Genomic DNA, 22,208 nt, shown 5'->3' with positions numbered 1-22,208 from the left:
GACTTCTCAGCACTCCCGCTAGTTAGTAATTTGACATCTTACCTGAGTGACAGCAACATTTGTCCCATCAGTGACTTCCACAGTCATATTATAGACGGACCTCTGCTCTGCGTCCAAAGGTTTTGCAATGACAATGGTGCCAACACCCTTCTCTGCGTCAAAAGAGCTGTCAAAATTGCCCCCTGACGAGTTCACAAAAACAACATGAAATTAGCATATCTGAGAAGTTATTACATGTACTGAAGCATATAGCTTTAAAGGGAGCTCTTAAATAAAAATGGTTTTGGACAGGCATCCCCATGGCTCAATTTGGTACATCTCAAACGGGACCCTTTATTTCTAACTTAATTCATATTTCAAAACACAGCCTCTACAATGCATAACAAATGTCACAAAAAAAGACTGTATTGCAAAAAATCCCCTCAGCACTAATGCTAGACTAATGATGCAAAAACCGATTCCATAAAATATTTAGAAAGTCCCTTCAACCCCTTGTGGCTTCTGGGCTAGGAATTTGTAGACCCTTTGCCTTTCCAAAGTAGATTAAATTCTAAGTAAACAAATAGTCCAGTTATTATTAACAAAAACAAGTAGGCATTTTTACATCTATTCCAGGATTGATGGTAAACATTTGGTAGAGGTCAGATGCCCTCAATTAGATGTCAGAAATAAAATTATAAATACTAGAAAAGCAGGAAAAAGCAGCAAGATTGAATTTCATATTAAAAATTCTGTATCTGCAAGCTGGGATATTTATAGAAAAAAAATTTTTTTGCCATCTTGATAGTGTGAATTATTTTTCTCCCCTCAAAGTGGAAAGTTTATGGTCAGATTTACAAAATGAAATTTGGAAAGAAGGAAAAGGAAACACCAGCTTATGTAATATCAATTTAGGAAACAATCCATATAAAAGGTTAGAAAACTTTATACCCTCTTCCCCCCGGACCAGGTATAATCCACAATCTGTGACGAATGTGCTTAAGACAACATAGACTTTGCTGAAATTACTGTAGATGTTTCCATCTCCGTGAACCAAAGTGTGGTTTATGGTCTTTCCCAAAATGAAAGGGTTTTTTGTTTGTTTGTTTGTTTTTTGTTTTTTAAGGGGGAGACAAGATGTTGGTGTAAAGGCTGGAACGATTTTAATCACATATCAGTATATGTTCACAGGCTCTATTTACTTTTGCCAGGAATTCTGTAATGTCAATGAATTTTGTTCCTGGACAGTAATTTCATTTAATTACAGCACACAGGCCAGTGCATTTATTGAATTTTATACTTTAGAAAAGAAATCTTGCCTTCTCTTTCTTTGCATTTCATTTTGCTGATCAATGAACAATAATATATAGAATTTCAAGGATATTACAATTACAAATGGGCAAATGAATTAAGGGAAAGGAGAATTTTACCTGAATTACTAGAATTTGATGTATAGTGACATGAAATAAGTAATGTGGTGTACTTAAAAAAAAAACCTGGTCATATATATTTCAAATACTTATGACTTGCAGCTGTCATATACACTTAAGATTATTTAATCACTAGAGAGAACATAATTGTCCTTGACATTTAATTAAAGTTATGGGATATGGAGGTACCAGAGAACTGCTTGGAGATGATGTATTTTTCAAAAATTTCATCTAAAAAGAGACTCATCTTCCAATTAATATCTTTAATTGATTTACTGAGGGGCACTAAATGTTAACTACAAAAAAAAAAATCTTTTGAAGAAGTCGATAAGGAGAACGGGGAGGAAATCTCGGCTGACATGGAAGCAAGCTTTAGGTCACCGTGCCTCTTTCAAAGGGAAGGTTTCATGTTGATAACCACATGAAATGAAAATGTGAGGCTGATTCAAGGGTCTTCAGCAACTGCCCTAATGAGCAAAGAAAAATCATTTGCTATCAAGTGGTACAGTCTGGAAAAAAAAAAAAAAAGAAAGTTTGCCATGGAAACTTTCAAAGAAAGGACATAAAATCACCTGAGTGTGCAGAAGGAAAGATGAGGAAACAATTTCTCAAGCCATTTCTGGTCGGTATTAAATCGTATCTTCTTTTTTTTTTTAACTTTTTGTTTGTTTGTTTTTTGTTTTTTTTTGGTGAGGGAGGGAATTAAGATTGTTTGTTTGTTTATTTATTTAATGGAAGCACTAAGGATTGAACCCAAGACCTTGTGCATGCTAAGCATGCCCTCTATCACTGAGATACACCTTCCCTTCAAATCATATCTTAAATCATGTTTAAAATCACCTCTAGAATGTGTTCCTAACCAAAAGTTTTACTTTTTTAAATCTGAGGACCATGATTTTTGGGTGGTGCGGTGGGGAAGAGGTCATCTTTTACTGTCAGTTAATGTAGACAGTGAAAATTTGTAGGTCAAGGTGAAATAGAAACTATGCGAATTATAAAACTTTGGTTTGCTCCAGTTTAAAGATAAATAAAAATGAAATTTAGAGAACATGCAAGCAAAAGTATCCAGTTACTGTTTCAGTGGGGGCATTTTTGTATCACTGCCTGAGAGTCACTCACATTTTCCTCGGGGCCCTATGCAGAAACACAGCATCATTTCATGTGCTTAGTGACATCAAATTTGCATATTTTACATATGGCATATAGATTGTGTGCTTTCTTATCAGTCATTTTTTATATCAAAAAACATTTTGGGCTACTTTTATGGTGGTAATTTTTTATAGTTCTCTCTCTTCTTGTGTGTGTATTTGTGTGTGTGTGTGTGTATCTCCCCCATTCACTTTTATTGTTTCAAATACTCCAGACCAGAAAGCTTTAACGGAGCAGGGAAGACAGACAAAGAGAAAGCAGATCAAGGCGGGCTTGGGAAAGCCTGTGTCTCTCTGTCCATCAGTGCGGCTAGCAGCCTGGTGCTCACTTCTAGGGCGTTCGCCCCTAGTTAAACCAAGATTTCATGGAAAACAAGATTTCCCAAATCTTCCTAAGTTTTAAAATTAATTTCTGACAAGGGACACAGAATTCAGACCAGCAGTTCACCATCAAACCTCTCGCAATTTAATCACCTACCACTTAAGCCTCCCATTTCATAAATGACTCCGTCTCTCTCCCCCAGGCCTCATTTTTCAGGCTCCCTTTTAGCCTGAAAGGTGATTTCATTTTGTAGGAACCCATGTCCAATTCATCTGGGGTGCGACTCTTGAATGGAAGGAGTCTGCTTCCACTAGCAGCATTCTGTTTAAAGAAGATGTGCTTCCTCAGAGCCAGTAACACAACATGCAAAGCCAGAGTGTGCTGGTGCAGCAGCGTTGGGCTCCACAAAGGGGTGGGGAGAAGGGAGGACACCGCCGAGCCGGTCTGATTTCAACAAAGTGGGAAATTAGAGAAGTCACAGCCTGAGCGTTGCTGCAGGGGCGTGCGGCAGAGATGGTTCAAAGCGAGGTTGTGAACAGCCCACATAACAGATCATTCACATCTGGGACATTTCTCTTTGATCATTTTCGGTCAAGACGGGTGTTAGAGAGTAAACAGAGAGCACAAGAGGCATGTTGGATTTCTACAGGATTCTAAAGGTAAACATCGCAAGTCAGAATGTCCCCAAAAGCTTTAAAAATGGGACAGAAATGAAAATACTTTCAGGCAGCAGTAACTGCTGGAACGGGCCGGACAGTAGGGTGTTGGGGCATGATTTAGTTCAGTTTTTCTTTAAAGAGTCACCATCTCTCCCTAATGAGATCCAATGCTGAATATCATACAGCTTTTCCTCTGGAGAGGCTTCCAGGCCTCTCCCCTAGCTACGATTCAAATCCGATCTATGTGCAATGGTAAAAATACCAACCAAAATCTAGTAGCCACCGAGGGGGACGAGTTCTGTGAGAAGCTTCCAAAACACTGAGCTGCTGAATCTCAATGAATTAAGGGAGTCGTTCACAAGCTGTTCATTCAAGTTCAGCACGTACACCGAACTTAAGGAACAATGCTGAACACCAGTTATATGGTTTGATCGTGAATAATTCTCTGCCTTGGAATGAAGCAAGCACAGTACGGGGCTAAAAACGAGTATTTACACGGCAGGCCGGAGGTGCGGCGTGGAGGTCGGAAACAGTGGTAGGAAGGAAAATCTTTTCTAGAATCTGGTTTATAAAATTCCTTTTCTTAAAAACAATGAATAGCGAAGGTGTTTTAGGTTTTCTATTATTTTCCTAAAGTCTCTTCAGGTGTGCTCCTATGGGCTGCATTGTTTCTTTGGAGAAAAGAGAGCCCTGTCTGGGATCCAGTTAGGAGAAATGAAGGGTTTGATGTCAACTGAATGACTCTGAGCAAGTGTCCTCCTGAGGGAGGAAGCGCTATATGAGAAATAGGACACAGACATGGCTCCTCTCAGGAGGGATGGGTGAGAGTTTTGTGATGAAGAAACCTGGCCATTTGGTTAGAAAAGACCCAGAGATGCTCTATACTCGTCAAGAAGCAGGGCTGCTGCACACACCGTCAGAGCTTGACTTGCCTATTTGATCAAACCCTCAAAAGGGATGGATGGCTCCACTGGGGACAAGGTTCAAGAAGGACAGGTGTAAGCTTAGAGACAGAAGCAGGCAAGAGCTGAGATTCCGCAGGAACCTGTGATGAACTGAGGGCCAGGCGGTCTTCAGGTACCTGCAGCACATTGCACCGTCACAGAATGATTTTCAAAGGACAGCCTTTCTGCTCTCTAGACGTTAGGTGAGGCAGATAGCGATATTTTCAGTGTTTACTATTTATAAGAAAAACATTTTTCTAGTCTAAGTCGGGGAAGAGGTAGAAAAGCGGGCAGCAGCACCCCACCCCCATCAAAATGTAGGTAAAGAGGAATTGTTTGAAGCGTGTAATAACGGTGGTCTTTACAATACAAATATTTGCCATTGGAATGCAGATACAGGGACCGAACTGTGAACCAGATTGCGTGCACATTAGAGAGTATGTAAATCTGGAAACTGCTGAGTTGAAATCCTGGTCTCCTGAGAAGTGTGAAGATATGTGATAAAGCCACAAAGGATTCTGGGTTATTTTTGTTCCCTTCATTTTCTTTCCTTTTTAACACAGAGAAGGAACATGCTGTGCATTGGGCTGTTTAAACACAGAACAGCTGAACTTTATTATGTTTCCTTTTAATTACAGCGTTCTTAACTCGCTTACAAGTGGGCTTCTGTTTCTGGAAGCTGAGGAGACTCTAGCTACGGAAAATGGAACTCTGTAACACCACAACATCGTAAGCAGTGGTCTCTTTGGAGGCACAAGAAAGTATCCGGCAGGTCCCTGGTGCAGGGGTCCAGACGTGGGAACAAAATCTTGCCCTCTACACAGTTTTTGTGAACTCATATCATGGTGGGAGGAAAAGAAATGCAGTTAAACAAGAGTTGGGCAGGTTTGGAAAGACAGAAACAGGGAGACTACTCTCAGGGGAAAAGGCATGCTGGAACATTATTTCTGCTTATGTAATGAGAATTTATTAGTTACAGCATATGTAAGTTCTAAGTGCCAGGCCAGGAGGTGGTGTTCTCTGGAACCCTGAGTGTCTGTATAGGTGTCCATCCAGCTGTTGTACTGCTGTTTCTTAAGCACTGAGAAGCACTGATCCCTCTCTCCTCTCTATGTTAGCTTGGACTGGGAAGATGCTTTGGCAAGGAAGAAGGGAAGAGACAGCGGCGAGTTTTGGTGGCCAAGGATAAAGAAGCAAGAAATCCTGAAAATGAGAATGAAACATCTGAATATGATAAAGGAAACAATAGGTTTTTAGAGAAGGAGAAAGATGTCAGCAGACTGAAAAAAAATACGACTCTCTTAGATTAGAAAGGATTTTCAAAAGGGGGATTTAGTGGAACGGGGGGCCACAGCCATACTGAACGCAGCCAGCACCTGGGGAAAAGATTCTACTTTCACCGTGAAATAAAAAGAGTTGAACTTTCGAGATGTTGGCTGGATGTGGGGATGGAAATAAAATCATGTTCTATTTGGGCGTTTGGCCCAGTAAGTTCAATTTGCAAGAGAAGCTCAGCTAGATGTTACTAGACCTACAGAGAAATCTGTGATTCAAGCATCTAGACTAGAGGGCCAACCCTGCAGGTCTTCATTAAGAGAACTACTTGTGCAATGAAACTGAGAGGTTCTATAAACAAAGTATAGATTTTGGAACAAAGATGGAGAAACACGAAGATGGATGCCATGGTTTTGATCATGATTCCTGGATTCATATCTGGAGCAGCCTCACAGGACTCCTTCCAGGGAGGACCCTTCATCTGTTGTCTGCCCCTCTCTTCTTGGACCAGTTCTCATCTGGTTAGAGGTGCTGTGGTTGCTAAGGCTGGGACTACAGTGGAAGGTCACACTGACTCTGGAGGGATCTCAGGAGGCATCAGTAGGGGTAACACATCGGCTGCCTGAGGGCATCTCCATCAATTGCCATGTTTATCCCACTCACTCTGGGTGGACATCAACAAAAGCATTGGCGGAAGGAAGGAAGGAGGCAGTGAAGACTTTGAACTTGAGGTTGAAGGCTGAAGCTAGGAGAAACACAAGTGAAAATGTACACTAGCACTAACAGTGCTGGTAGGGGAGTCATGCAGGTAAGGTGACAGGCAGCACCACTAGGCATGCTTACCTCTGCACAGCCATACACACATGCAGGAATGCTGAGGAGCTGCAAAACTGACTTGGATAACTGGGGTCAGGTGGCTGGGCAGACTGAGCATCAGAGGAAGGTGTGCTTGTGGGATTTTGGAAGAGGAGGGCAAACGAGGGCATTGTGGGGTGGGAGGGATGCATGCATGTCAGAAGGGTATATGCATGGATCGTGCAAGGGAGAGAAGCAGTGCTGTCAGGCTCTAGCGGTGCTTGCAAACTGGAGTGTCGGGGGAAGGAGGGAGACGAACTGGCGAGTGATGGGAGAGAGCAACTCCTCCCATTGCTCAGGACCGCACAGCAGAAGCCCTGTGGCCGGGTGGCTTTCCACTGCACCCTTCCTTGAGCTATTCAAAAGAAATCACGATTGCACCAGGGGGACATCTGTTGACACTGAGATGCATATTTTGTGACTCTGGGGGTGGTGGTGTAGGAATCACCAAAGGTGACAGTACAGACACCTAGGCAATGCTTATATGTGAACCTCTGTTTCACCAAGAAAGAAGACATTGCATCGGATAATAATTCCACGACCTGAAAGCGACGGAGGAGGTAGAGAAGCAGAGCCATCTTTCACGGATCATAAGCAGTTCCATTTTAAATGCATCAAGTGAAAACAAAGGAGTTGACAGCTTGGAATGAGGATGGTCATATACAGGGATGGTGTGATTAATGCCCATTAAGGAGAAACAAAGACGTCCTACCAGCATTCCATACAATGAAACATGAAGAAAAGAAGCCCTTTCTTTTGGGGAGTTCAGAGGGCCATCTACTGAAGTTCGATGGGGGGCCATGGGCATTCTTTTGCTGTGCCTCATTGAAACAGATGTGGAATTTTCTAAATGCTTTCCCCAGATCCAGCCGTTCCTGGGAAGAGAGGCAGGTTCCTGCCCATCCTATCCAGGCAGTGACATGTGGAAGGAAATGACTCCCCCAGACCAGCTCTCTGGGCTCCCCGCCTCCCACGGAGAACTGTGGGAAGTCAGCTCCAGCTCCACCAGCGCTGGATCCCGGCTGGCGCACCTCTCCCCTCGTTTGGTTTCCAGGTCCTCAGCACTTATTTCCTCTCCACCGCCTCTCCGTGCCAGGTTGTGGAGGGCAGGAGTGCTGCTTTGCCCTCTCTTTTTGCAGCCTGGCGTGCTTGCTTGCTTTCTTTCAAGGAATTTAAAGGTTGGCTTCAGAGGTCTGTCTATCCTGCCTGCGTCCATCTGCTTTCCCTATTCGGCTCTCACGGGGCACCCTCCCCGGCTATATATCTGCGTCCCGTTTCCTGCCCTTCCTGCGGCTGTGGACCACAGCCAGGGACTCTCCTGGTGGGGCTCTTTGGTCTACGAATGGCATTCCTGCTGCAAGACTGAGGGGCTGGGATCTACTTTATTTTTCACGTGGAAAAGGCCCAGTTAAACCAACCTACAAAAAAGATCAAAACAAAACGAAAAGCCCACATACCTCGAAAGCAAAGAAAAAATATTTTTTAAAGAAATCTAAACACCCCCCACCACCACCTCCCCAACCCAAATCCAAATCCCATCAAACCTCAAACAAAGGAGTCACTGGATATGAGTAATGCAATAGCTGTTAGAGGCATGTATGAAATCTGTGGGCTGCACTTCAGCCTGTCATAGGCAGTTATGAAAGATGTAATTTAATTTGCTTAAAAAAAAAAACCCGTAAAAGGCAGATTGGATAGCTGTATTTTAGCAAACGTGTTTGCACTAAGGGTACCTTCTGTTGAACAGTTCTGCCCACAAGCTGTCTGTAGAATATAGAACATCTCTCGAGCATGCTTGCCACCTTGAAGCAGGGCAGTCGGGAGCAGAAAAAAAAAAAAGAACAGAATGCAGAAAAAAGGTGAAGAAAAAGAGAGAAATGAAGGACAGCAAGTCTAGTACCATCAATACATTTAGAAATGAGATTAGCCAAGTGTGACAATAGAATTTAAATGACACACAGAAAGACATTAAGATCGCAGTAAATAACGTACTATGGAAAATCCAGCCAGAGAGCACTTTCTGTGCAGCTTAGCTACAGGTCGGAACGAAAGCACAGGTCGATTATTCATTTTACTGGCTCTTTTGCATTCCAGCACTATGCAGCTTTTAATCTTAGCGCTAATCGTTAGTGGTTTTTTGTGGTTTTTGTTTGTTGTTTGTTTTGCTTTTTGCTAGTTGCTCTGAACGGTCAACAATTACGTTGCCCAATACTGCTCTGGAGGACTCGAACTTACCAACGATGTCAAACCACAGAGGGGTGTTAGCCGGTTGCACAGATACCACCCCCACAATCTCGGTGACTCTGTCGCTTTCCATGACTGTGAAGTTATAAAATGGCTCATCGAAGGTCAACGGTAAAGGTGAAGGAGGTGGTTTCTTAATCCATTCGATGTGGAGGCGGGCCGTGGAGGATTTCTGAGGCCGTCCGTTGTCCACTGCCTTTATCTACTCATACACGGAGAGGACAGAAAGATGTCTTAGAGCCTGGCTCCTGATGGAAGCCCGGATCTGTCACTCTCACGTGGTTGGGCTGAGAGTCCCTCCTCATCACAGAGTCAGCAAGGGGAAGAAGAGAGTGGATATCGGGGGAGAATGGGCTCAGGAACTGGGGGAAACCACTCGGTCATGTGGAGGCCCCAATACCATGCTTGCCAGAAGGTGATCTGAACCACCACCAGTCTTACTGATGTGGAAAACTTGAAAAACAAATGCTGCACAAACTTTAGTGTTTCTATGGATGTGAATGATAGTTACATGAGTAGGAACAGCTAATCTGATTCCTGATCCTTCTGGTGACGGTGCAGGAAAGGGAACAACCTTGCTCAAACTGTCTCAGAGGCCCTTCAGTTACACCGACTCTGAAGGGTGAAGGAGACCTCTCGGTGGAAACATGGGCTCCTGGGGGCAGTGGGGTGGGGAAGAGGGTGTTAATGACTCTTCCCTATGGTCTGATAGAAGGGCTGAGAGAAGCGTGTTTCCTCGCCCAGATGTGCAGTTAACTGCTGTGGTGTTCTGGACCTAAATATGTGTGTGTGGGTGCAGGGAAATCCTACAAGTAGACATCAGTGACAGAAAATTTAAAAATAAAAATAAAAAAAAAGAATTTAAACATACTACATCAAAAATAACATTTACAAGTGGGTAGCTGATAGTTAGAGCCTTTAAAATAGTGACAACACGTAGCTTCCTGATGCTGTGTGTTCATGGAGGATCACTTTGCCCCAGAAAATTCCTGTGAGATGAAGGACACTTGAAGACAGATGTCTTAGGTTGGGTTTCCTAGGAGCAGAGCCTGAGATGGGGATTTGAGTACAAATGATTTTAGGGAGAAGTGTTCCCAGGAGAAAGGGAGTGAAGAAAGCAGGAGGGACAGAGGAGGATGCTAAGCAGGGATGTGGTCGCAGCTGAAGTTGAACCTCAGCCTGATCCCAAAGGGAGCTCTGAATCATTCATTGTACCACAGAGTTGGGTCCACTGGAGGCAAGGAGGTTGGACTTTTCTATCTGATGTCAGTTAGCTATTGGCTGTGGGCTGCTGAGTGAGGGTAGAAGTATGGAAACTCTTGGGCTGAGCAGCTCAGCCAAGGATGACTCTCTGGAAGAGGGGGCAGCTGTGAGCCCTCAGCAGCCAATGCTCACAGCAATCGGAGGGTAGCTGCACCAGCCTGATAAAGGGGATCTGGGCAGGGCACCAGCCGTATCCACTGCAATCCATCTGTTCCTCAGATTCCCACTAATAGCAAGTCTCACACAACTGCGATAGCACATATTACAGCCGAGCTGCTGATGGTAGGAACAGGGCTGGGTTTTTTTTTTTTTTTTTTTTTAATTTTCTTTTCTCTGCCCACTCTTCTGGATACATTACTCAGCAGGGAATGGGACCTAAGTCCAGGCCATAGGAGTAAAAAGATAAATAAATGTACTCAGATCATCCTTTAAAATAATAAAGGATTGACCATATGCAGTGGAGAAGACTGAAGACTAAGACAAGGATGACAGGTGGTGCTGACTCTTGACGGTTGTTGGGACCTGGGGAGGTGACCGTCACCTGGGAGGCTGACCAGTCCCCCTTCTGGCGTAGGCACTACATGTCTAAAGTGGTTGGGGTTGAGGGAGCAGGCTGGTACCTTAGGCATGAGAGTTTAAGTCTCTATTTGAGATGGTGCTCATGTTTGTTTTTATTTTTAATTTTCTAACACTGAAACCTTTAGTCATTTTTTTACTTAAGTTTTTTTTTTTCCTTTTTACAGAATAAGCCTAGCTATGTTTGTGTCTCACAATTTATACAGTTATGTTCGTGTTCTATCACACTGTCAACAGTTACAAGGGTTGTTTCCATTGGGCTGTCTTCAGGACATGTTGAGTGGTAGGTGGGATAAGTCACTTAGCTATTCCTCTCCCCTCAGTTTACGTCTATGCTCAGTACCTTGAAATGATCTGGGGCTGCAGGAAATGTGGTTGAGTACATGACGGAGCAGGATGTGTCCTGGGAATGGGGAGGTTGGCTGATGGGACACAACGAAAGGAAACGATCTCATTATTTAGGATTATCACCGAAACAGAAAGTAGCCTTCCACTGTGTGCGGCTACATTTTTTAACTCTAGAGATCAATTGCTTACAAAATATACATGAATAAGAAAATAACTTTCTCCCCACATTAATGTTACTGAGGTTCAGAAACATCTTACCGTTAGAATGTCGTAACTCCCTGCTGTAAATTGCTTTCTAGAAGAAACCATGCCGGTTTTAGGGTCAATGAAGAACTTTCCATCATCGTTCCCATCCACGATACTGTAGGAGATTTCTGCGTTGGGGCCCTCATCTCTGTCAAATGCAAAAGCCCTGTAAATGGGTTCTCCCCTCTTCTTCCGGTCACGCTCAGGCAGCTTGATCTGGTAGACTTTTTCTGGGAACTGGGGCTTGTTGTCATTTTCATCCAGAACCTGAACCACTACCCAAATGGTCGACTGTTTTGGAGAGAAACCGCCATCTGTCACGGTCACCTGAGGTTTGAAAGAGAAAGAGTCTTATGACCAGAAAAGAGAAAAACTTTTCTCGCCAATCCTCCCCGGGCCACCCCAGGAAAGGTGTATTCTGTGTCTTAGGGCATCTCAATTTCTTTTATTCCTGGAGTTCATGTCAAATGCATAGTTCTTCATAGTTCAATCATAATAGCAAGGGGGGTCCTAAATCCAGGAATGGAAATCATTGCTGAAAGGGCAGGAAGGAGGCAAGGCTCTTGTCACGGTGTGGAGCAGAGAGGGAGAAGAAATAGGATTGACTTCATAAAATGTGCCAAGTAACAAAGACACAGTAGGCCTCAAATATGTCCCCCTCAGCAGACACAAAAAACAATATAACCATCATTCTAGGTTAATCCATGGGTGTTTTCATCTACCCTTGGGCAGTGCCATCCCCATCCAAATTCTTTCAGTATTCACGTTCCTTTCTTTTTTCTTTTCCATCCTCATGTAAAATTTGTGATTTTTACGTTGTCACTGAACACAATTTTGATGGCTGCTTGTAAGAACATTTGACAGTTAAGATATGTTTTTAACAGTCACGAAATACTTTATTTTCCTCTCTAGGAAATGAAGGGGGATGGCTACGTCTTTCCCATACCTCTGAGATGCTATTCTTATGTCTGGCTGTGAAAATTGAGAGGGAGAAGAGAAAAGAATATGTCCACAAAGAATTTGTATGGCAGATGTAAAAATGTCTTTGAGTCTCAGTGCGAATAATCTTCTTGGTCATAGCGATGATATTTACCATCATATTAATATTTAACATGTGAGTGGTGACACAGTTTATGAAGCAGTCTCTTCCCTGCATTATCTCATTCACTTTCCAAAAACACTTTCTTCAGTAAGTGGAACAGGTTTATTTATCCCCATTTTGCAGATGAGGAAAGAGAGGCTTGAGGTACCATTGTTACTAAATGCTAAATTCGGATATTGAACTTTTGGCAATTTTTGGTGTTCTGTTTAATCACAAAACCTGGAGAAACCTATACTCAGTCTTTTAAATCATGACCTTGAATAAGACAGCTTATTACCTCAAAATATATATTTGGAGGCTGGAAGGAACATAAAGAAGCACTGGGCATCAATGGGAGAGAAACAACAATGAATTACAGCACCTGGCCATCCAGTTTCTCACCCTAATAAAGCAACCTGACAGGAATAATAGAAAAAAAAAAAAAAGAGGCCAAAAGTGTGGGAAAACAAATTAAAGGTTTTTTGCAAAGCAGAATCACAATCTAGTTTAGTTTCTCTTGTCAAGCTCTTTAGGAGGATGGCTTTAATAGACTGCAGATAAATTTTCATAGGAGTCCTTGCTTTCCTTGAAAAATCAATCAAGTTTCCTTCCAGGGTTATTTTCCCAACTGGTTTGTTATGTTTCACAAAAGAAACATGCCAGGGCTGATACGTGCCAAGGCTGGATTTTCATTCTTGAGCGGATTCCTGGACACGCTGAGTTCTGAAGAGGCACGTTCCACTGCTGCTGCTGAACTAAAATGTTACACTCCCAGGTGAGCTGTGTTGACCAAAACACATTGATTTCTTGGCTGCTCAGCTCCTATGCTTCTGTTTTCTGTCTGAACGGCCTCTTTCCAAATCCAGACAACTCCCACTGTCTTTACTGGGCACAAAATCATCTCCTCATTGCTGGTCAATAACCGCCCCGTAATGGGCTCCCAGGTGGAGCTCTGGGGCCATGTGGCTGCCAAGGAATGGAGAGACCCTCCTGGACGCAGTTTACCACTCACTTGAGGATCCTGCTGCTAGAAAAATGCTGTCTTTTGGAGTAGACCTGGATTTACAAACCCAGGTCCTTGACGTGTCTACTTACAGGCAGGGAAGGTGGCACTGCGCAGGCTCACGAAGCAGCCCCAGGGGCGCTGTGGGGAGCAGGCTCAGCTCCATCACTACCTCACCCTGGGTACCAGCGCTCATGCTCCCTCAGGCCACGCAGGCATCCTTCAAGTCCTCGGACACACTCTCTTCCATCTCAGGGCCTTTGCACATGCCGCCTTCGCCCCTCCCTTCACCTGGATCTTGTCTACTCATCCTTTGGGTCTATCGGAAATGTCATTTCCCTGAGGGTGCCTTCTCTAACCCCACAGACCAAGTGCTAGCCCTTTGCTCTATCCCTTTGCTGAATTACGTACTCTTAAATTACCCTACACTTTCTTCTGCAGCACTTACTCACTGCTGGGGAAATTAATCAAATGTACGTTTCTCCACCAAGCTGAAAGTCACCCCAAGCCGTCTCTCTGCCAACGGCTCCTCCATTTCCTTATCCATGGCTTCAACCACCACCTGCATGCCGATCATTCCCCAACATACACTCTTGTGCCTGAGCCTCGTTCCCCATCTCCAAACCAACGCATTCAACTGTTTACTAGGAATCTACTCTCCGGATCTCTCATATGCACCCCAACATCCCCAAAGTCACAGACTGAAATCATGACCCTCCAACCTCCTCTTTCTCCTGTCTGCATCGTTTCCATGAATGACACCCCTATCTACTCACATACTGATCCGCACCAGAACCCTGGGCATCCACCTATCTGAGTTCTAACTATCCACATCCAACCAAACATGGAGGCCAGCAGGCCCCTCTCATGTGCACCCCCCATTTGCATCTTGCTTGACTGCCACAGTGGCCTCCTGGCCTCCCTGCCTCCAGCCTGCATCTTTGTTATAAAGTGTTATTTCTTCCTCAAAAATCTGATCATATGCCACTGACCTGCAGAACATTCTTTAGGGGCTCCTTGAAGACAAGATTCTGGCTGTCCTGATTCTCACCATGCGCTCTCTGCCCCCTCCCACCCTCTGTGCTCAGTCACGTGGTGAGCTAGGGAGGTCCTGAGTATGCCGTGCTCTTACACCTCCTGCACAGCTGTTTGTCTCCATGGAAGGCTTCTCTTGGGAATACACCTGACTCTTACTAGAAGCTTCAATTCAAACGCTGCTTCTGCGAAGCCATTCCTGCCTCCTGCAGACTGCTGTAGACATCCTCACTGCCTTCCCATCCCACTGCGTGCATGGTTCCAGGACACTAATTATCCTCCTGCAATTTGGAGTGTCTGTTTGCTTGTTGGTCTGCACTCAATCCTTCCAGACCGTGAGCAAATTGAGGCCAGGGACCATCCCATTCATTGTTCTGTTCGGACACCTGGTACAGCATTAAGTGCCAAATAAATGTTGTTGAATGAAATTAAGAGTTAATCCTCTCCAAACTCTTCCTTATGACAATAAATGGAGAAAACATTCAGCCACAGAAGGGTCTCTGCTTCTTTATCGGTAAGAAATGAAGACACCGATAATGTAAGATCTCCCAAGAGCTTCTTGCTTTATGACTCTCTGCATGGAGGTCAGGTAGAGGTAGACAATTTTAACCATGCACTCCGGGGTTCATCCCCACTGAGAACACTGCCAATGCCATGATTACTCATAACAATTCGTAGCCAATCAGATTTGTGTTTCCAAAACCGTGCTGGCCACGGTGTTCACTTGTCGACAATCTATTGAAATGATGTATTCACCTGTTGGCTCCTTCAGGACACTCGAAGGCAAGAACCCTGTCTTTTCCTCTCTTTCCTGGAACCTAGTGTACGCTTGGTAAGTGTTTGTTCAACTGAACTACATTGCTGCTAACCTCAAAGTCTTAATGTCCATTATTATTTCTCCAGACTCATTCATGTTTCCAACCATGTTTGTACCTGGAATATTCATCATTGACAAGGATCTATCAGATCCTCAGACTTCACACTTCATGCTGCCCTAGGCCTCAGTCCATCGTGTGGAATTAGCCTACATGGAAGGAGCAGGAGCACCAGAGATCGAAGCAAAACTAACTGAGATAAATCCCCATCACCTCCTCCTCTGCATCATTTTTCATTAGCAAAGCAGGGAATTAGCCATTGTTTAGAAACTATCCATGTGACCCCTAGCTCCGCCGCCCTAACCCAGATTTTCTGCTCTCATCATCAATCAATAATTGGTGGTTTGGCAATTAATCAAAAGCCTGAAAGATTAATTTCTTTAGTTCTTTACGGCTAACAAAAGGAACCGCAGATAGTTCAGGACCACTGAAAGGACAGCACAGCCCGTTTCAATTTTCTATGATACCCTTGTGATCTGTGAATACCAGGCAGAGCCAGAAGGCAATCAACACGGCCCAATATGTCACGATGACAAAATTGAAAAGAGGAACCTGTTTTTAAGTCTATCCCTGGAAGATGCAAGAACTTTATCGGACCAAAAACGGGTGGGCATTGAGAATTCTGGAGTTACAACAGTTGGTGGAAGACCACACTTCTCAACCACTGAAATTGCCTGATGTACTTATTTCTGTTTTCTCTCTCCCTGCAGTAGAACGTAAGTATGTAAGCTTCCTGAGACCTGGGGTCCTGTGTCGGGTCCACTGCCTTGTCCCTAGTGAACACAAGAGCATCTGAGAGTACATTCAGTATTTCTAAGACGGAGAGTTCAATTCTGCCATTCTCCTTGACCCTTAATGTATCAAAAACGGCTATTTCTAGGCCACTGTATTGAAAGTTGTAAACCTCTATTCAGGGATTACGTATCTCCCCCTCCCACCCTACTCTACTTTATATTTGTCCTTGACACTTTATTTTCATCTGATACATATATTTCGCATATAAGCTTGTTTACGGCATGTCTGCCTCTGTTAGAATATAAGGTCCATAAAGCATGGATTTTCATCTCTTTTATTTACAGATACATGCTTAGCATCTACAATAAGCATTCAATAAATATTTGTTAAATGAATTAATGAAATATTCACCCAGTGTGTTCTAGTTATGAAACTCTTTTCCAGGCAAATTGGGAGATCAAGCAACCAACCAATTTACCAACAAACAAGCATGGATTCCTTTCAAATTCACCCCTACCCCATGCCCCAAATCCTCTGCAATATTTCAGACCTGCACTCATCTGTCCTTAGTTTAAATATTTTCAGTAAGAACAACTAATGCCTTACGAAGCAGCCCACTTGTTGTTTGATAGGATCAGTCTTCCCCAAGTCCTTCTTATTGAGCCTGAATCTGTCTTTCTATAGACTACTTTTACTCTTTGTAACGATACAGAAAAAGTCAAATTCCTCTTCCACATCATCCCAGTTACCTACTGCCGTGCAACCCCGAGGATCATCACAATGATGCCAGGTCACAGGTATCGAAAGCTTACTCTGCATCACGGACTCACTGTAAGAGGCGCCGCCCATGGACTTGTTCCTTTAGTTGTTAATGTTTTAGTAGTTTTAACTGTTTCTCATGAGATAGGTACTAACTATTACACGCATTTGATAGAAAACGCAACTCAGTTGATGAACTTGTCCAAGGTCACACTGCTCACAGTGGCAAAGTTTCCTTTTAATCCTGGCAGTTTGGTTTTAACCCAGGGATCAGCAAACTGCAGCCAAATCTGCCCACTCGTTTTTGTAAAAAAAAGTTTTATTGGGATGAGGCAGGCCCATTCGTATCATCTGTGAGCATATTCCCTATGACTGCCTTCTTGCTTTCAAGGTGTGGTTGGGTACTTGGAGCAGAGATCGTGTGAACCACAGAGCCTGAAATATTTATTATCTGACCCTTTACAAAACAGCTGGCCGATCTCTGTTCTAAACCTCCCGTTCTGCTGTGTCTTTGGTTGCACGGCGCTGACTGCACGCCTGCTTTGCTCAGTCCTCTGCAGGATCCTTTACATTGTCCCTGTTTTCACAGGACCCCTGCAGGCATCGCTGTTTCTGTGCTACAGCTGGAGACGATGAGACTCAGAAGTGGAGTAACTTTTGCAAGGCCAGCAAGTGACAGGACGCAGGTTCGCACCCAAGTCAGCTTGGCGTCCCGGCTCCTGCTCCCTTCCCGAGGCTGCGCAGCCTGTGCAGAAGCATCTGTGAACCATCTGTTTAAAACTCCATCCCCAAGTGCGGCTTTGGATCAGCATCAAGCTTGTAGCTGTGCTTCTAGTATCAAGCTTTTCCCTCCTTTGATAATTGGGACCGTCTTTGTCTCCAGCCTTGTGGCCCCCTTCCCGTTCTCCTCAGTTGCTGGAAAAAAAAACTGCCACCAGGTCGTGGGTCGTGGCTGTCCAAGGCTTCTTTAGTGCAACTATGTCTTCTCCTACTGTTTTGTTACTCATGTACATCTTCAGCTCCCACTCACAAAAGTCGCAATGCCCTTCTCCCTGATAAGGGTGATGGGAGGGAGCGTGCTGACTCTGTGCATGTACTTAATAAATATCAACTCATTTATCCTTACATCCGTCCCGGGGGAAGGTGGGGTGATTATCCCTACACGACAGGCTAGAAAGAGGCACAGAAAGGGGAAATAAAGTGGTTTCAACTTGGCCCAGGGTCTGTGCCCCTGACCATCACCTGAATGCCCACCCCAGCTCCTTCCTGCGACTACAGTGGGAGCACCTTCACTGGCCGCAGTTTCAGTCCTGAGCAAGGCCGGCAGGGCTAGGGCACATGGGCCTTGGCTGCTCCATCCTGGCTGCCCCATCCAGAGGCAGCGACAGTTCACTCTTCACGCCGCAGGTGGGCTGCGGCCTCGCGCGTCCAGGATAAAGTTACCCAGAGCGCTGTTACTGCCAACCCATCTGCCACTGTCTAGGCTGAACACACCCCAAATCCCAGATATCCCTGCATTCTGACTTGGCTGCCGCATGCCTTCTGCCCATCTGGCATTACCCCTTCTTCTGCCCAATACTCTTCACCCTTTTCCTGAGTCTCCCAGTTGCTATGAGCTACTTTAGCACCTGATAGTTATCTAAAGCAGAAGACAAAGCTTAAAAGAGATTTAGTTTTCCCTCCCCGCTATCACTGTCAAAAGTCTCAAGGCCTGGCTAACAGCTTCTGTACAAGGGAAAAATCTAAAGATATTCTTGTGATTTTTTGGTGGGGAGGGAGAGGTAATTAGGTTTATTTATTCACTTTAATGGAGGTACTGGGGATTGAACGCAGAACCTCGTGCATGCTAAGCATGTGCTCTACCACTGAGCTCTACCCTTGCCTGCTAAAAAGTCAAAAAATAAAGCCATTTAAACTAAGGCAGAGTTTCCAACCACATGTGACAAGTAAGCGTCAGATTTGCTGCAATACTGAAACTCCTAACTCTTGGGTAGGTACATGTGACCTCCTTCCAGTGGTTCTCAGGGCCAGTCACCTCCAACTGGGGCCCGCCTCTCTCTTTACCTAAAGGTATCATACGCATGTTATCGTCTATGTGCAACATAAAGGGAAAAAGCCCCATAATAAATCACAAATAACCTGTCGCCTTTCTCTTGGAACTGACTGTATTCCAACACAATACACCTAGAGGTCCCTGGATCCAAAGGACGCGCTGTCCACAGACAGGCAGGACCTTAGATGCTGTAGCTGCTGAAAGTTAGTTCTAGCGAGGATGCCTATCTATTTTCACTGTTTTCCTCCAGGACCAGCTGTGGACAGTTTTCATCACTTAACATGTGCTTGGGTGTCTCCATTCATGGTTACCACACAGGTAGGCAAACGGATGAAGGGACCCATTGTTGAGTATTTTTTTTTTCCACCCCTGCCATGTTGTCACACATACTGCAGAACCTCGGGGTAAGGAGAAACTGCCCTTCCTTACCTCTTTTATGTTCAGGAAAGCACAGTCCTTAGCAGTTAAAAGAACCCAAGAGTGCGTGGAGTTTAGACACCATTTCTGGTTTAATCTGCTCATTTTACAGATGAGGAAATGCGGGTAGATCAATGAGCTTCCTAACCCAACATCATATGAGTGGAAATAACCTCACTCTTCCCAAGAGATTAGGTCCCAATTCCAAGTCGCCCTTTGGGCTTCAGATGAGACATTCATTCATAAATTCTCAGATATAGATGACTGTGTGATTTCAATATGGCAGAGATTTTAATTTAGGTAGTTTTCAGAGCACTATACTCTTAAAAAATAGAAGAAATGTGTTTAGAGCAGATGTTCTGTTTACTCTTTATCTTTAAAATGTTTCACAAACATTAAACAATTAATCCTTCCAAGATAGCGGAGAGATTGAAAATAGCTTGATTTCTTCTTTACAAGTGGAGCAACAGAGAATGACCTTCTCAAGGAATATACGCAGGGGCCGATATCAAGATGGGGGATGGAATTGAGACCTGTCTGCCTGTGGGCTCAGACTACTGCATTGCTGGGAAGACAAGTGCTTCCTGTCAATTCCAGAAAGAAAACTATGAGCAAAGAGCAAATTAAAGGGTAGGTCTCAAAGGAGGAGCAAAACTCTTGGAAGATAAACTTTCCGAAAGGCGAAGTCATTGAACTGAAATTGACCCGCACTGTCACCTGTATTTGCCATGGAGGAAGAGAAATAAAAAACCAGCCTTGAACCATCTGCCCTCGGATTTACTACATGCCATTTCTTGTATCTGATCTATAATTAGGCATTAAGAAACCAACTGGAGATGGGAAGGTGGTCTGGTCACTTCCCACCCTGCCTTCCCCATGCTGTGTTGCTATCTGTTAGGTAGAGTTGAGGGACCTATTCTCAGATATTTCAGGAGTATACTTACGAGGATGAAGAAATTCACAGAATGGTTCATTTTCTAAGAGAAAAGTCTCTACCTGAAATTTTAAAGAAAGGGAAGAGTGAGGAATGAAAGGAAAGAAAGGCAGGAAAGGAAGAGATGAGAGGAAGGAGAAGGAAAGGAGGAAGAAAAGACGAATATATGGGTTGAGGTAGGGAAGGAAAGAAGGGGAAGAAGGAAATAAGAAAGGCAGGCAGGATGCAACTTTTCAGGAGAGGTGACTCTGGAAGGAATGGAGCAGAGAATGGGGTGCGTTACCTCCATGCAGAGAAAGCCATTGACAAAGTCATGGAAACAGGAAAATCCGTTCATTTGGATAAAACAATATGCTACATATATACAATGGGATACTACTCAGCCATAAAAGAATGAAATAATGCAATTTGCAGCAACATGGATGGACCTGGAGATTGTCATACTAAGTGAAGTAAGTCAAAGACAAATAAGTATATGATATTACTTATATGTGGAATCTAAAATGATAATACAAATGAATTTATTTACAAAACAGAAACACACTCACAGACGTAGAAAACAAACTTATGGTTACCACAGGGGAAAGGGCGGCGGAGGGATGAATTAGCAGTTTGGGATTAGCAGATACAAACTATAAAAACATAAATACGTATATGTGTGTGCGTGCGTGTATATATATATGTATATATGAACTGAATCACTATGCTATACACATGAAACTAACACAACACTGTAAATCAACTATACTTTGATTAAAAAAAATTCATTCACTAAATGCTATGCTTGCTAATCTTTGGGGGAACAGATTAGAAAAACCTGATTAGAGTGCTCTAAACCATCTTTCAGAAAGCTTGTTTTTCCTAAAAAGCTGTTTTTTAAAAGGCACAAGCTAGAGGTACTCTGTGATTCGTGGACCCACGGAACCTAGGTCCTAGGGCCACTGAAATCACACCCATCATTACTGTGATCTTTCTTTTTGCTCGAAGATGCCACATTCTTGGGGGAGCCCTAACACAAAATTTGCTCAAAATCCACCCAGAGACCCCTGCCGAGCACCTGTGGTCCGCCTTCTGTGGGGTGTTGATCCCCAGAAGACTGTGAGCCACTCCAGCAGCTAGCATGGTGCCAGCGCAGAGATGGTGCTCAGTGAGTATTTGTTGGTCAAATGCATGTTTGAACCTTGTATCTCAGGACTACAAAGCCATCTTTCCTGGCCATGCTTACACCCAGCAACCGCTACATGGCAGCTTTTTTAGAAAGATCCTCAATTCACTTTGGCGGTGGCTGCTAATAGTATGGCTTTATCCAAATCTCTTCTCTGCACTTCAGGAAATACAGTATTTCCCAGCCTGAAACCCCTTAAAGCTTTTTTTCCCCCTGCAGAGAGGTATATACATTGGCTACTAATCTCATCACATTTCCATTTCCTTCCAGGCTCATCTGCTCATCACTTTCTATTCATAAAGCTTGCTTGATGCTAATCTTCGCGATCAGCAGGAACTAAACACCTCCTCAAAGTTTCTTTAGGACGCTGGTGATGATCACACACGGGCTAACTCCCCCTTTCAAACAGACGGGGCCAATCTGTGTGCTCACGTGCAGGTCATTAAGAAAGTTCTGCTGTGAACCAAGATGTGACTTCATTTGGCCCCAGGACTAAATCCCCCTGCGCTATTTCCCAATTCCCCTGACATCAAGGCCTTAGTCAATCAGGATACTATTCCACATGCCCCTCTCTGTGAAACCGAATCCACCAGCTATGAATCACAACGGGAAGTGTGTGTTAGTAGCTTCCCTCCTATTTCACAGCACCGGACCTCACACTTCATGTTACTTCTATCCTGGCAGACGCCACGCCTTAGCTCCACCGATGATGAGATTTGGATTTAAGCTCTAACACTTCCACCAGGCACCAGAGCTTCGGTCGTACTTTCCATAGTAAAGACTCAATGCAAAAACAAGGACGCTGCTCTAATTACCAGCTCAGGAAGCATGGCTTTTCTCCTCTCACTCAGCAATTCAACAT

At 44.0% G+C, this 22,208-nt stretch overlaps 1 protein-coding gene across 6 annotated transcripts in view; it reads right to left on the bottom strand.

Moving 5' to 3' along the window:
- Positions 1 to 22,208, bottom strand: part of FAT3 (FAT atypical cadherin 3) — a 613,920-nt gene that overhangs the window by 116,244 nt on the left and 475,468 nt on the right. For 4 of the 6 annotated variants that reach the window (XM_031460537.2, XM_064492802.1, XM_031460538.2 and 1 more), the window contains 3 exons: positions 11,302 to 11,616; positions 8,848 to 9,058; positions 43 to 182 (listed from right to left, as the gene is read on the bottom strand). In XM_031460537.2, the coding sequence (XP_031316397.2) occupies positions 43 to 182; positions 8,848 to 9,058; positions 11,302 to 11,616 (666 nt within the window). Of the gene's footprint in view, positions 1 to 42; positions 183 to 8,228; positions 8,415 to 8,847; positions 9,059 to 11,301; positions 11,617 to 22,208 lie in introns of those variants that run through there. The other 2 variants (XM_064492804.1, XM_064492806.1) reach the window with 2 other exon arrangements.

The sequence above is a fragment of the Camelus dromedarius genome, chromosome 12, assembly GCF_036321535.1.
Source record: "Camelus dromedarius isolate mCamDro1 chromosome 12, mCamDro1.pat, whole genome shotgun sequence".
Taxonomy (NCBI): domain Eukaryota; kingdom Metazoa; phylum Chordata; class Mammalia; order Artiodactyla; family Camelidae; genus Camelus; species Camelus dromedarius.
Note: the sequence above shows the minus strand (reverse complement) of the source record. Positions and strands in the feature narration are given on the sequence as shown.